Raw genomic sequence first — 13,930 nt, forward strand, 5'->3', positions numbered from 1 at the left:
TCTATGTCCCTAATTTAATCTGTAGATTTATGTTCCAAAATATTTTCTCTAGTTGCATTTCACACAACTTAAGCAAAAACAAGCAGTGTTCTAAAACTGCTAATTATATGTGATATTTGTATGTATAAAAACGTACACCATGTAAGACTTGAGTATTGCTAGAGATGTGTCCTTACCCAGTCCAGTTAGAAGGCTGACATATATATAGAGATAAGTTAAAGAATGTTGGAACAGAATAAGGAGTAATAAGGAGGGTGAGAATGATCTAAAGCAGACTGCTAAAGGCTTGTTACCTCATATCACAGGAGGAAAGGAGAAAAGAAGGGATGGAAAGAATGAAATCTGAAATCATGGACATGACTCAAGTTCAGAAATTGGAACAAATTTGTTAAGCTCTATAAGAATATTAAAGTATTTAATCATTTGTAAATATATAAAATAAAAAATGAGGTCCTAAGGCATATGGGATTTCAGAACTTGAGACTTTTCCTTCCTCAAAGGGGATGATATAGATTAACTTTCCCTGGTGATATATTCATAGCACTGTTTATGAAGATTCCTAACTCAGACTTCACAAGTGTGTAATGGAGAGAAGCCAGAAAAGCTCTTAAATCTTAAGAAAGGACTTAAAATTTTTATATATATATTTCAAGCTCACTTTTATTACCTGACTTTATGGCTGTGGAAAGCCTTTTCTTTTTTTTAAGAAGAGGTAAAATGTATATCCCACACTATGTTGAAAATAGACTCAAATTTGAAGACCCAAATCATCATTTGGTATAGGAAATTTATATGGAACAAAATATATGAAATTTAGCCACTCAAGATGTTTCATTTCCATTATACTATATAATATAGTATATTCTTTGTAGGAAGTGAATGAAAAATTGGCAGACTATTTATATTTTTCCTTTAAATTGGGAAGATTTGGTCATCCTAATTTTTATTTTTAGTACATATTAAAAACTTTTGATTTCTTTTTTTTCAATTCTCTGTTCATAACGTTTCTAATTATTTAGTAGCAGACTGTATTTTGGTCACCTTGATATTAGAGTTCTAAATTATTTCGATTACTGAATAAATGAACACCTGTTAAGTCATGTTAGAAGTTCCTTGTTGTGATAGACTTCAATATCTGTCTAGTTTTAAAAAAAATAGTGTTTAAAAATTTGCAAAGCTCAGCCAAATTATTCTTAAATATTGAAGTTTCTGGGTATTCTTGAACAATTGAGACTGAACATTCAAAGCTATTTATGTATTATATGACATCCTGTTTAACCTGCTTTGCAATTATAAGTCCATTTTTAGCATTATCAAATACTGGGCAAAATACTATAAATAAATGCAGATTTAAAATTAAACATTTACTGAGAGATTACCAGCCTTCTATTAATTGCCAAATTAACTGATCTCTTGTCCTTGGTCCCTCAATTTCTGATAAAGTTTGTTGCCTGCTTGAAATTCTTTCACTTTTGTAGCATGACTAATTAGCCTTAACTGTTTTCTGTGCTCCCTCTTATCATTCAGTGGCCATATATATCCTCTTGGATATCCTACACAGATAATTCAAAATTGGGAAGTCCAAAGCAGTGTATTTCTCTAAATGACTTGTATATATAGCTGGCTCTCTGATAAGGAACACCCATTTTTCTAACCTATTTAATCAACCTAGAAACTTTTGGAGTCTCTTCCACTGAATATCTCTTTTTTGTCTCCCTCTTCCACCCCCAATCCATTTTCAAGGCTATAAGAAGACTCCTTCATGTTACTCATTTACTTCCACTGGCTCATTCATCAAATATTTGAGCATTTAAGTGTGAGAATACTGTTAAATGATGAATTAAATAAATGCTGTTCTTAGACATTGGAAGGGACTGAAGTCCTATGGGGGAGTACAAATGAGTGTTTAGTTAAGAAGGTAGGTAGGGACAGACCACGAAGGCTTTAAGGACTGTTTTTTATCCCAAGAGCAATGGGAAGGTATTAAAAGGGGAATGGAGTTGGGGTGGAGCGGGCAACGAGTGACAAGATAATCTATTTTGAAATGCTAGGCTATAGAGTAAACAAATTTGGAGATGTCATCAATGAATTAGAGTAAACCAGGAAAAAAGATGGTGGTGGTATTATAGTCAGAGCTATGATAGCTTGGACTAGAGTAGTGGTGCTAGAAACCTAAACAATTTGACAACTTTGAAAAGGGGTAAAATGACCAGTTCTTGAGGAGGTGTAAAGGATAGTGTTGAAGAATCTGAAGTTTCTCACTGGTTTATTTGGATAAGTAATATGGGTGGTAAGAACAAAAGGGAAAAATAGGCTTTCAGGGTCGGGAGGCAGGAGTGCTAGGTAGTCCTGGGTTTTGATGTGAGCTTGATCTGGGAAGATCAGTTTATCTAGGATTGTGCTGTTTTGTATATTGTTTTCTTATGTGCTCCCTTTGGCTTGTACCTTTTCATTTCCAAAACAATACTTGCTCTGCCAATTACAAGAAATACTGATGATCCAAAAGGATATCCTCCCTTAATCCAGTCCATAAACGGTTCTCATAAATACCATGGCGCATGTTTTTTTTTTTTTCCTTCAAGCACTTTGAATGAAGATAACCCATTTAACAACGTTTAGCGAGTGGTCTTTGAGCACCTCTGTGCCAGCACTATTCTACATGCTAGGTATACCAGAGTGAATAGACAAGGCCCTTGGTTTCTCTGAACTTGATCATGAAAAGGTAGTTGTAAATGCTATGCAAAGCATTTAAGTAAGAATACAAAGCAACTGAGTGGCAACTTTGCAGAGGTGTTACCCAGCCTTCCCTAGTATTTAGGATATGTGATCTGTTTGGAGAGAGGTGTCAGGTGATAGGTGACAGTGGCTTAGATTACGGTTATAGCAATGAAGATGATAAGTGGTCAACTAATAGGGTTTTTTTTTTAATTAAAAAATTTTTTAAAAAAATACAGCAACAAACACAAACATGATCATTCAGTTCTACATATATAATCAATTCACAATATCACATAGTTGCATATTCATCCTCATAATCATTTCTTAGAACATTTGCATCAATTCAGAAAAAAAAAGACAACAAAAAAAATTCATACATACCATACCCCTTACCCCTCCCTTTCACTGATCACTAGCATTTCAATCTAAATTTATTTCTAATAGATTTGTGAGATAGTACTTAGAAAACTTGCTTAGGGATTGCATTTAGAACATGAGGGAAAGGATTCAGGAAAGATAGAGAAGGAGCAGGAGTGAATTATGGAGGGAAAAGCAACAGTTCTGATTCAGCCATGTTAAGTTTAATATGCCTATTGGATTAATTAAAAGAAATGTTAAGCAGTTAAATGTATGATTTCGGAGTTCTGGGGGAGAAAGAAATCAGTCCTATGAGTGGCCAGTTCTTTACAGTTATTGGACTAGATGAATTCACCTCGGAAGAGTATACAAGAGAAGAGACAAAAATGTGCGATGAATTACTCCCAGCATTTAGGGTTCTGGTACATGAACCTGCAGAGAAAACTGAGTGAGACAAAACCTGGCAAATAATAGTGTTATAGAAAGATAAGTTTCAAGACTCTTGGAAGGAAAGAATAGGCAGCTGGGCCAAATGCTACTGAGAGGTCAAGTATGATGGTAAATTGATTAGGATGGGCTAGCTGCTAAAATAAATAAACCCCAAAATATATAATGGCACAAACACAATAGGTGGTTTTCTTTCCCCTCATGTAAAATACTAGGAGAGTGATAGTCCGTGGCCAGACCCTTCCCCCTTAGTTATTTAGGGACACAGATGAATAGCAGCTCTATCAATTCAGTGTGTGGCTTCAAGAGCACACTGGAGTCATCTCCATTACTGCCAGAAAGGGTAAAGAATAAACATGGAGGATTTTGAATGGGACATAATTTTTCCTCATTTTTTTTTTATTAGAGTAGTTGAAGGTTCACAGAAAAATCATGAGAAAGTGCAGAGTTCCTATATACCCCTCTCAAACATTGTTTTCCCTAACATTTTGCATTTGTATGACACCTTTGTTACAAGTGATGAAACAATGTTATAATTATGTCTAGTTTACATTAGGGTTAACCCTTTGTTTTGTTCAGTTCTATGGTTTTAGAAAGTTTTTATTCTGTTAACATATGACCTATAAAAATTTCCATTTGAACCACTTTGAAGTACGATTCCGTGGCATTAATTCCATCACAATGTTGTGCTATCATCATCACCATCCATTCCCAAAATTTTTCCAACAACCCAAACAAGTTCTTTATCCCTTAAGCATCAATTCCCCATTCCCTACACTCACCCCAGCTTTCCTTTTTTTTTTTTTTTCTGTTTGCTGTATGGCACAGTCTCATTTCATTATTTTTCTATGTGAGTATCCTGTTACTGCAGTACCATTTTATTGAATTTTTTGTTTTTTTGGGAAGCGCATGGATCTGAATTGAACCTAGGTCTCCTGCATGGCAGGCGAGAATTCTATCACTGAACTCTTCCACCTCCCACCCCCAGCTTTACTTTTAACAGTTGAATAATACTCCATTGTATGTATACCACATTTTGTTTATCCATTCATCTGTTGATGGATACTTGGGCTGTGGTCCTTTAGTTACGATTTATGAAGCAATATTATGATTATGCTATTAACTTTAGCATGCTGTTTACACTAAGGTTCACTCATGTTGTTAAGCTCTATGGGTACATGTGTGCATGTGTGGTGACTTATACACAATCTAAAATTTCCATTTGTTTCCCGAATGGGACATTTTTATGGGCCAGGATAGGAATCACTTCTCATATTCTATTGACTTGAATTTAAATTTAGTCACAGGCCACTCCACCCCCTACTGCAACAGAGGTTGCAAGAGTAAACAACTCTTACAAACAGGAAAAAGAGGTACAAGCTTATTGTGAGGTGATATATAGAGATGGCTAGTTATCTCTGCTATAGATGGCTTTGGCAAGATGTAGGTCATACTGGCTTTTGATAAGAACTATTTCAACCAAGTGAAAGGACAAACACCTAACAGACGACTGGATGTAAAAAATGGAACTGATGAACACAGACTATTTCTGTAGTTTTGCTGTGAAGAGAAAGGAGGAATGGAGAAAAAGTTAGAGGGACATGAGATGTCAAGAGAGCGTTTTAATAAGAGGTGTGTTTACAGTGCAAACAATATATACTTTTTTTAAAGATTCGCAAAATAGATTCCCATGTTCTCACCAATATGATAGTGTGTTGGTGATGCACAAATCAGATCAAGGTGTACGTTGAACTTAGCAAAATAAGTGGTAAATTATACACTTAGGTTTTAGGTAATTATACAATTAGGTTTCCAAATCTAATTGTCTTTATGACTTTTTAATGTAGTAATGAAGCCATTAATAAACTACAAGCTTGAGAATAGAAATAACTCTTCTATGGCAATGGTCTTTCCTCAAAGAACAAAAATTCATCAAAATTAGTTCATTTTCTTAATAGAATACTGAGATGTATTCATTGTTGCATGCTCTATAGTATGCTACTAATAAAGAACCTTACTTTTTGTAGTCTGAAGATTTTATGGACCTTCCATTCACTTGGTGACTCAGTTTGAGATGATGCTAAGGACTCACATGCATCAGAATCACATGCAACCTGCAGGATCTCATAGAACCTAAGTGAAAGGCTTTAAACTGGCTTAAGCACACTGTTTTGGGATGCCATGATATTTAAAGCATGATTGTTGTCCAGAGCCATTTAAGGGATGATTCAGAGAATGGGGCTAGTCTAGCTAAAATATTTAAATTTATCGAAAAAGAATTCCAGAATGGCTGTATAAGTCTTGCTCCCCTGTAGTGTATTTTTTATTGAGATATAATTCACATATAAGATTCACCTATTTTAAAGTGAACCATTCAGTACTTTTTAGTATATTTACAAAACCTTGTAAAAGTTTACATGGTTGTACAACTATCAGCACTAATTCCAGGAAAAATTCTAAAAAGAAACTCTCATGTAAAAAAAAGTCACTTTCATTCCTCTCTTCCCCCATCCCCTAGAAACTATTAATCTACTTACCATGAATTTACCGATTCTGGCCATTTTATATAAATGGAATTATGCAATATGTGGCTTTTTGTGTCTGGCTTCTTTCACTTAGCACAATGTTTTTACACTTCATGTTTCAGCATGTGTCAGTAATTAATTTCCTTTTATGGCTGAATAATATTTCATCAAATGGATGTACCACATTTTGTTTATTCATTCATCCGTTGATGGACAATCTGGGTTGTTTCCACTTTTTAGCAACTATGAATAATGCTGCTGTGAACATGGTTGTACAAGTTTCTGTGTGAACATATGTTTTCACTTCTTTTGGGTATATACCTAGGTGAGTAATTGCTGAGTCATATGGCCTTTAGTTTATCTTGACCTTTGTTTCATTGCCATTTCTCAAGTGCTCCTCTCTCGTCGTCCATCTCATCCTCCCCCATAAAGTTATCCTTGGATTTATAGAACATTTTGACTTTCTGTAGTGACTAAAATTTCTTTTGCAAGCTCTTCCATAGTCCCCCTTTGGTAATTCATGTTAATCACTTTTCATACTGCGACCTTTAAATTTCTTTGAACTTCTCAATTCAAATGACACTTTTTACTCAACTTCTGTTATCCATAGCAGGTAAATATTCCACACTTTAGAAATGATCATCTTGGGTCTCTTCCAAAATCTGAATTCAAATTACTTTCCTTGGTAACTTTTTTCTCCTTCCATTTCACTCCCATTAAACTTACTCTTCATGCATATCATGACCTACAGTCTCTTAGTTCCTCTCCATTTTCAATTTATTTGCTAGTTTCTGTCATAATTTGTCTTTGTATCTAGCAGAAACTCAGGGCTAGCCATTTCAATGGTGTCTTCTCTCAAGTCCTTTGTTAAATCCTGCCCTGCCAATTTTCTGAGGTAGCTTACATGCCATCTATTTCCTTCAGTCTTGCCCATGAGGTTGCCAAGCCTTATGAAACAGCATCAATAGGTTTAACTGTAAATTCACGTTTCCAGGCTCAAAGGAGCACATTTTACTGTTTTGTATTCCTTTCATGTCAAAATTACTTTCTTTCATAACTACCTATTTCAAAATCTTGAACCTCAATCTCACTATTACCTTTTACTGCAAAAATAAAATTATTTCGCTGAGAAGATCTTGGCCAGCCATTATGTCTGCCTTACACTCTTCCCAGTTTTACCTCTTTTCTCTAAACCTCTTCCCACCAAGGCCAAGCCTTTCTCATACTTTTATTACCTTCTCTTTACTCCCTATCCTTGGTTTTTCATTATTCCCTCTTTAAAGCTTCTCTATGTACTCTCTTCTCCCTACAAATATTTACCCATTTAGAAAGAAAAATATATAAAATAACCCAATCCTAATTCTATACAATACTACCTTCTCTTCACCAATACTATAGATGGTTTTACCCAGGATGTATAATTTTTGCAAAACTATCTCCTTTATAACTGGCTTTCAAATTCAACTATTTTTTGAAATTGTTTTCAAGCATTGCCTATTCAATAAATCCAGTGTTTTCAGTCTTGAACTTTGGATCCCCATGGATTATAAACAGGTTACTTAAGCTTCGGGTCTCCTGCATGGAAGGGACTTAAAATGTTTCTATGGTTGGATGTTCTTGTAAAATTGGCAAAAGTAAAATATTTTTACATTTTTGTTCTTGAGTGTCAGGCCCAACAAAATCTAGATCTGCTACTTTATAAAAGGGGTCTGTCCTTCATATAAAAGAAGTTCATCAGACTCTATTATAGCCTATAGTTTTAACAAAATGGGGAATGGCTCTCTACAACGTCAGAACTAACAACAGAGCTAACTGCTCCATTAAGACTTACATCTTGGATTGCGCAAAGAATTCTGTTCTTTTTTTTTTTAATTTTTTTTTAATTTTTTATTTTATATTTTAGTTTTTAGAATTCTATTCTTTTTATACCTAGGTTCCAGGTCTGGTTCTCAATGCTACAGATTCCAGAACTAGATTTTAAACAATTTGGCCAAAGTGATAAAGCCTTGGAAAATTAATTCATGCTAAAAACTCAAATTATAAACCAGACTGTTTACTTTTTAGCATACAAGAAGGAATGAACACCTTAATATTAGTTATTAATACCTTAATATTGACTATGGGTATAAATCTTTGCTATCTAAGACACACTCTCTCCTGTATCAGGTATTTTAGAAACCAAATATGATTATAAAATGTTATGATTTAAAGAAAAATAACTGAGTGACCTTAACACCTCCTCACTAATGGAGAATCACCTAGCCCAAAATTCCTTGAAAATGGGTAAAGCCCTGTTTCTTGTGTTACCTCAAAATGTGCCTCATTCATTCTGACCTATCAGACATGCCTGATCATGAATAGAGTTAGTCTGTATCATAAATATTTTTATATTTAAAGACAAGATTTAAACATCGCATCCTCAGACTCCACTTGGTTGCCACACTCCAGTACTGCACATCATTTCTAGTTTCCCAACCATCCCAACACTTTTCTCATTTCATTCATGGCTTCTCTTTCTCCACTCTATCTCTCTACTCTAAAATCTTCCCTCGCTTTCAGTGTCCAGGCTGTCCTCCTGAAGCTCCTCCTAATGTCTGTGGTCGACAACCTCCTTTCATTTCTCCTCCTCTATTATCACCTCCTAGATCGTCATCCTCATCTCGTACGTGGCCCAGACCTGGTCCCCACCGCTCAGGTGTGAAAGAGTTGAAAGACGACCGGGACCCAAACCTCCCGGGTGAGGGCGCCCGGGGCCCGCCTGCCGCCCAGCTGGGAGGCTGGAAGGAACGCTCCATATCCCGCTCTTAGCACACTTCCCCTCGACTTCTTCTCCAGGTCCTACACGAACACCACTTCCCTTACCCTTACCGTGAGCCCCAAGAACCCCGTCTTGTCATCAGTTGGGAAAAGGGGTATCCCGCAAAGGCGGAAAAGTCGTCCCCGTAAGTTTCGAACGTAGGTCTGTAGGGGATGAGGCAGCCTTCGCGCCAAGGATCAGAACCTGGGGGAGCGGGATCGTTGGGGCTAAGCCAATCATAGCTCACGACGACAGGGATTGGCCAATCAGAACAAGGGAGGACCGGCTCCTCGGGGCGGACGGGGCCGTGGGAGGGCCCACCCCCTTGCAGCTAGGTGGCCACGCCTTCGCCCGGCGCTGCTTGGAGTGCGCTGGTTCTCAGACTCCAGGGACTGTGCGTCGTCTGAACCGCGGGCGGTGCCCTCTCACCTCCAGCTGATTTCTCTACAGGCCTTGGCCTTACCGGCTGTTGGTGTTTGCGGTGGACGCCGTCTGACCTAGGCCGTATCTCTCTCTGGAGACTTTGTGCCTATGGTTGGGGACATAGTGAGGTCGTTGCCTTGACGACGACGGCATGCGGCCCGCGGTCCTCCCGAGTGTGAACCTGCGGCGGGCCGAGGCCCATCTGCCTCCCTGCCTGCTTCACCTGGGACCCGTAACTGTGTCGGTTGAAGAAATCACGACAGCACTGGAATTGCTGGTTTGCTAGCCAGCATCTTTTAGGCCGGTGACTGAGATGCATTTCACCTCGAATTTGTTTCCAAGTTGAAAACCTTCCAAGTTGAATATCTTTCCATGTGAGGGACTTTTAAAGACACAGTAAGTAAAATATTTAACGTATTATCTCGTTTTATCCATCTGAATCAGTTTAGATTTCGATCTGTCTTAGCAAAATTAAAAATTAGCATTATCCAAGCATATCATGTAAATTATTAGTATTGGAATAATTTGCTTACGTGACACATGTCCAGAATACCACATTTCCAGTTAGCTGTGCTGCTTTTTAGTTTCTGTTGCCCTTAGGTTTAAGGGTAGAAGGCACGAAAAGTTACGGTGTATGAGTAACTGTTTCGGGAAACAAGGGACTCTGAATGACCTAATACTTTTAAGGTGTTTGTAGACAGTGCCACTTAAAGAAGGTGTGTTCACGTGGTGTGTCCAAATGTGCAGTAGGTTGGGAGAATAACTTGCATAATGTAAGCTTGTGATACACTTCAGAACAACATGCTCAAGGTAATTTTTGTTTCTATACACTTTGCATTTTCAAATATTGAGGACACATGGCAAAATGTTTAAAAATTATCCAGGTTATAGATTCTCTATTTTTGTCCGATGTATGATAAACTTTAGAACCTAGTCCTTAATAAAATTTCTTCTGCTTATGGAAGAAAAAAAAAATGAAAGGGAGGGATAGATTTACATTGAGAATTTTTTCAAATAAAAAAGAATTTATTAAAAATTGTAGTGCCAGAAATTGAAATATCAAATGTGTGGAAAGTTAGTGTTTGGGGACACTGATCTGTAAATAAGCCCAGTAGAATCTACCGTTAAAACTGGTAATAAAATAAGGAATAACTTGAATTGGTGTTGACTTTCATCATCAATAAGTAAAGCAAGAAAAATTTTCTTAGGATTGCCCTTATCCAGAAAGTGCCACCTAATGGGATGTGAAAGAATTCCAAAAACGAAATTTAAATGATCATAGTTAAAAGGAGTAATCACTAACAGGATATTTGAAAGATTGTATCCAGGTTTTTTTTTTAAATAGCTTATGTACTGTGAATTTAATTAATTCTCTGTTAGAAAAGTAAAGACAAATATTTTGTCCAAGATACCTAGTGTTAACTGGGCATGCAATCATTTGTGCACAAATATCTTTTCCCATTGAATAGAAAGTGCATAAAGATTTTTACTTTGATTTTTTTTAAGCTGGTAGAAAAAAATGAATTTGATCTTCATTAAGGCCAAATTAAATTGTACCTTTTTCAACTTTGAGTGAAAAGGAATTATGCTTTTCTTAAGTGAGCTGTAATTGTTCTTTATGATAGTTCAAGTGTGGCTTTATCTAAATTAAAAATATTGCATTTCATTAACATGAAATAAAATTTAAAGTTAATGGCTTCAGCTCCATTTGCTTTTTCTAATGTGGAATGTGTCTGAATATTTTGAAAACATAGCTTAAGTGTGAAAACAGAATAAAAAATTGTGAGTCACCACAGGACAACCATCAGCACAGTGACTGCTCTAACACTGATAACAAGTGGAGAAGAATTAATTTGCTAGGAGAGTAGAGGAAATAAATATACTCAATATTATTAACTCTGTGTTTTGCTTTTCACAGTAAGAAAAAAATTCATACTGGTTTTAAATTAAAATGGAGAAATATGAGAATTTAGGATTGGTTGGAGAAGGAAGCTATGGAATGGTGGTGAAGTGTAGGAATAAAGATAGTGGAAGAATTGTGGCAATCAAGAAGTTCTTAGAAAGTGATGATGACAAAATGGTTAAAAAAATTGCTATGCGAGAAATCAAGTTACTAAAGGTGAGTAAATATATATGTTGAGTTGAAAGAAATAGGAATTGTATTTTGATCAAGATTGAGCTTTTCAGGAAAAAAATTACTGGTTTTTGTATTTTTATTTTTCTAGTTAGGTTTAAAGTATTAATTTCTTTTTTGGCAATAAGGAGAAATAAAATGATTATGCATGTATTTATTCATCTCTTGAATCTTTACATGATTTTAAAAGTATTTGTTTCTTATCTACCTACCTATCTCTATCATCTCTCTCTCTTTTTATCTGTCTTTCTGTCATCAATTATCTATCTTTTTTGTGTCAGGGGTCCCAAAGATGACTCCCAGGTTCGATGATTCACTAGGAGGACTCAAAGGACTCAGCACATAGCTGTACTCCTGGCTATGATTTATCAATGAAAGGACATACAGCAAAAACAGCAAAGGGAAAAGGTGCATTGGGCAAAGTCTGGAGGAAACATGGTACAAGCTTTCAGGAGTCCTCTTCTAGTGAAGTCCCATAGGGTATCTGCACTTAATTCCTCCAGCAATGAGTTGTAACAATACATGTGAAATGTTGTCTACCAGTGAAACTCATAAGTGACTTTGTCCAGGATTTTTACTGGGAGCTGGTCACATAGACACCATTCTAACATATGCCAAAATTGTATACTCCCAGAAGGATAGTGGGTGTTCAACATAAACCATATTATTTGCACAGTAAGCCACTCATCATTTCTGGAAGTAAAAGAGACCCTGGTGAAATCCAAATTCCCACATGCCAGCCAAAGACCAACTTTATAAAAAAGACTTTCTAAGCAAAGTGTTCTCAAGGCTACTATGTTAACTTTTTCTTGTCTCTCTTTCCCATTTTAATCATTCTCATCAGAAGTTATCAGTTTTATTTATCTTTAGAAGATCAATGTTTGGTCTAGTTGATCACCTGTATTTATATTTCATTCATTTTTTATCTTATTTTATTCCTTCTGTTTACTTTACACAGGTTTAATTTGCTATTCTTTTTCCTAACTTGTTGAAATGGATGCTTACTTCATTAATTTCCAGACTTCTTTTCCCATATATGTATTTAAGGCTACATTTCCCTCTAAGAACAGCTTGGTCTGTATCCCAGAAATTTTGATCATCAGCTCAAAGTATTTTCTTATTTCCATTACATTTTCTTTAACCTCTGAGTTATGTAAAAGAATATTTCTTTACCCTCTGAGTTATGTAAAAGAATATTTCTTTACCCTCTGAGTTATGTAAAAGAATATTTCTTAATTTCCAAATGTGAAAATTTTCTAAGTTTTCTCCCCTGGTTATTTATTTGTGACTCAGTTGCCCTGTGATCTGAGTATAAATTGTATAAGATTTTATTCCTTTGGAAATTTTTAAGGTTTGCTTCTTGGATCAGAATGTAATAAATTAAGAAAAAAAGGTTCATTGTGTACTTGAAAAGTATTCTATGTATGTCCATTAAGTCAGGTTTGTTAATGGTGATGTTCAGATCTTCTAAATCCTTGCTGTTATTTTTTATGTTTGTTCTGCCCCATACTGAGAAGAGGGGTATAAAAAACTTCCAGTGTGATTATGGATTTGTTTGTCTTTCTTGGTATTTCAATTACTTTTTAACTTTGTATACTGAAGGGCCATATTATTTGTGCATCAAATTGCGAATTAATATATCTTCCTTTTAACATAATGAAACAACCCTTTTTATTATAGTAATATTTTCTCTTAAAGTCTATTTTGTCTGAAATTAATATGACAATACCAATTTAATTCTGATCAGTGTTTGCATCTTTTTGTTTTCAATTTTTCTGCATTATTTTTTGATGATTGTAAACATTATATAGTTACATTTTGCTTTTAATCCTGTTGAACAGTTTTTGCCTTTTGATTGACACATTTAGTCCTTTCACATGTATTGTAATTTCTGTTGTAGTCTGGTTTAAATCTACCGTCTTAATGTGTACCATTTGTCTTAGCAGTCCTATATTTCTTTTGCTTTTCTTACTTTGAATATATTATACAATATTTCTTTATTTCCCTCTAATAATTTGGGAATGATACTTTGTGTTTATATATATTTTTTTATTTGTTTGTTTGTTTGTTTTGCGTAGGCAGGCTTTGAGGATCAAACCCAGGTCTCTGGCATGGCAGACGAGAATTCTGCCACTGAGCCACGATTGCACTGCCCTGTTTCTGTATTTTTAATGGTTACCTAGAGGTTTAATAAGTCCAACATTATTCAATGCCTTTATTCTTCTCCCAGATAATACAAAAACCTTACAATATTTTAATTACAGTTATCCCCTTCTATATTATGCTAACACTGTTGCGTGTTAAACTTTGTTTTTTATTAGAACAGTTATAGATTCACAGAAAAATCATTTGGTTGTAGAAGTGGTGGGTTATTTTTGAATTCTCAGTTCAATTCCATTCATCTGTATGACTGCTCTTGTGCCGGTACCATGCTGTTTTGATTACTGTAGCTTTATAATAAGTTTTAAAATTAGCAAGTGCGAATCCTACAACTTTGTTCTTTTTCAAGATAGTTTTGGCTGTTTGGCG

The 13,930-nt window shown here is 35.6% G+C and overlaps 1 protein-coding gene across 3 annotated transcripts in view; it reads left to right on the plus strand.

Annotated features, from left to right (window-relative positions):
• The first annotated feature begins 8,740 nt into the window (after positions 1 to 8,740).
• Positions 8,741 to 13,930, plus strand: part of CDKL2 (cyclin dependent kinase like 2) — a 68,037-nt gene continuing 62,847 nt past the window's right edge. Inside the window, exons 1-2 of one of the 3 annotated variants that reach the window (XM_077143153.1) lie at positions 8,741 to 9,663; positions 11,186 to 11,386. In XM_077143153.1, coding sequence (XP_076999268.1) covers positions 11,219 to 11,386 — 168 coding nt within the window. In that variant the 5' untranslated portion in view covers positions 8,741 to 9,663; positions 11,186 to 11,218. The remainder of the gene's footprint in view (positions 9,664 to 11,185; positions 11,387 to 13,930) is intronic. The other 2 variants (XM_077143154.1, XM_077143156.1) reach the window with 2 other exon arrangements.

This window comes from Tamandua tetradactyla, chromosome 24 (assembly GCF_023851605.1).
Source record: "Tamandua tetradactyla isolate mTamTet1 chromosome 24, mTamTet1.pri, whole genome shotgun sequence".
NCBI classification, from domain to species: Eukaryota; Metazoa; Chordata; class Mammalia; order Pilosa; family Myrmecophagidae; genus Tamandua; species Tamandua tetradactyla.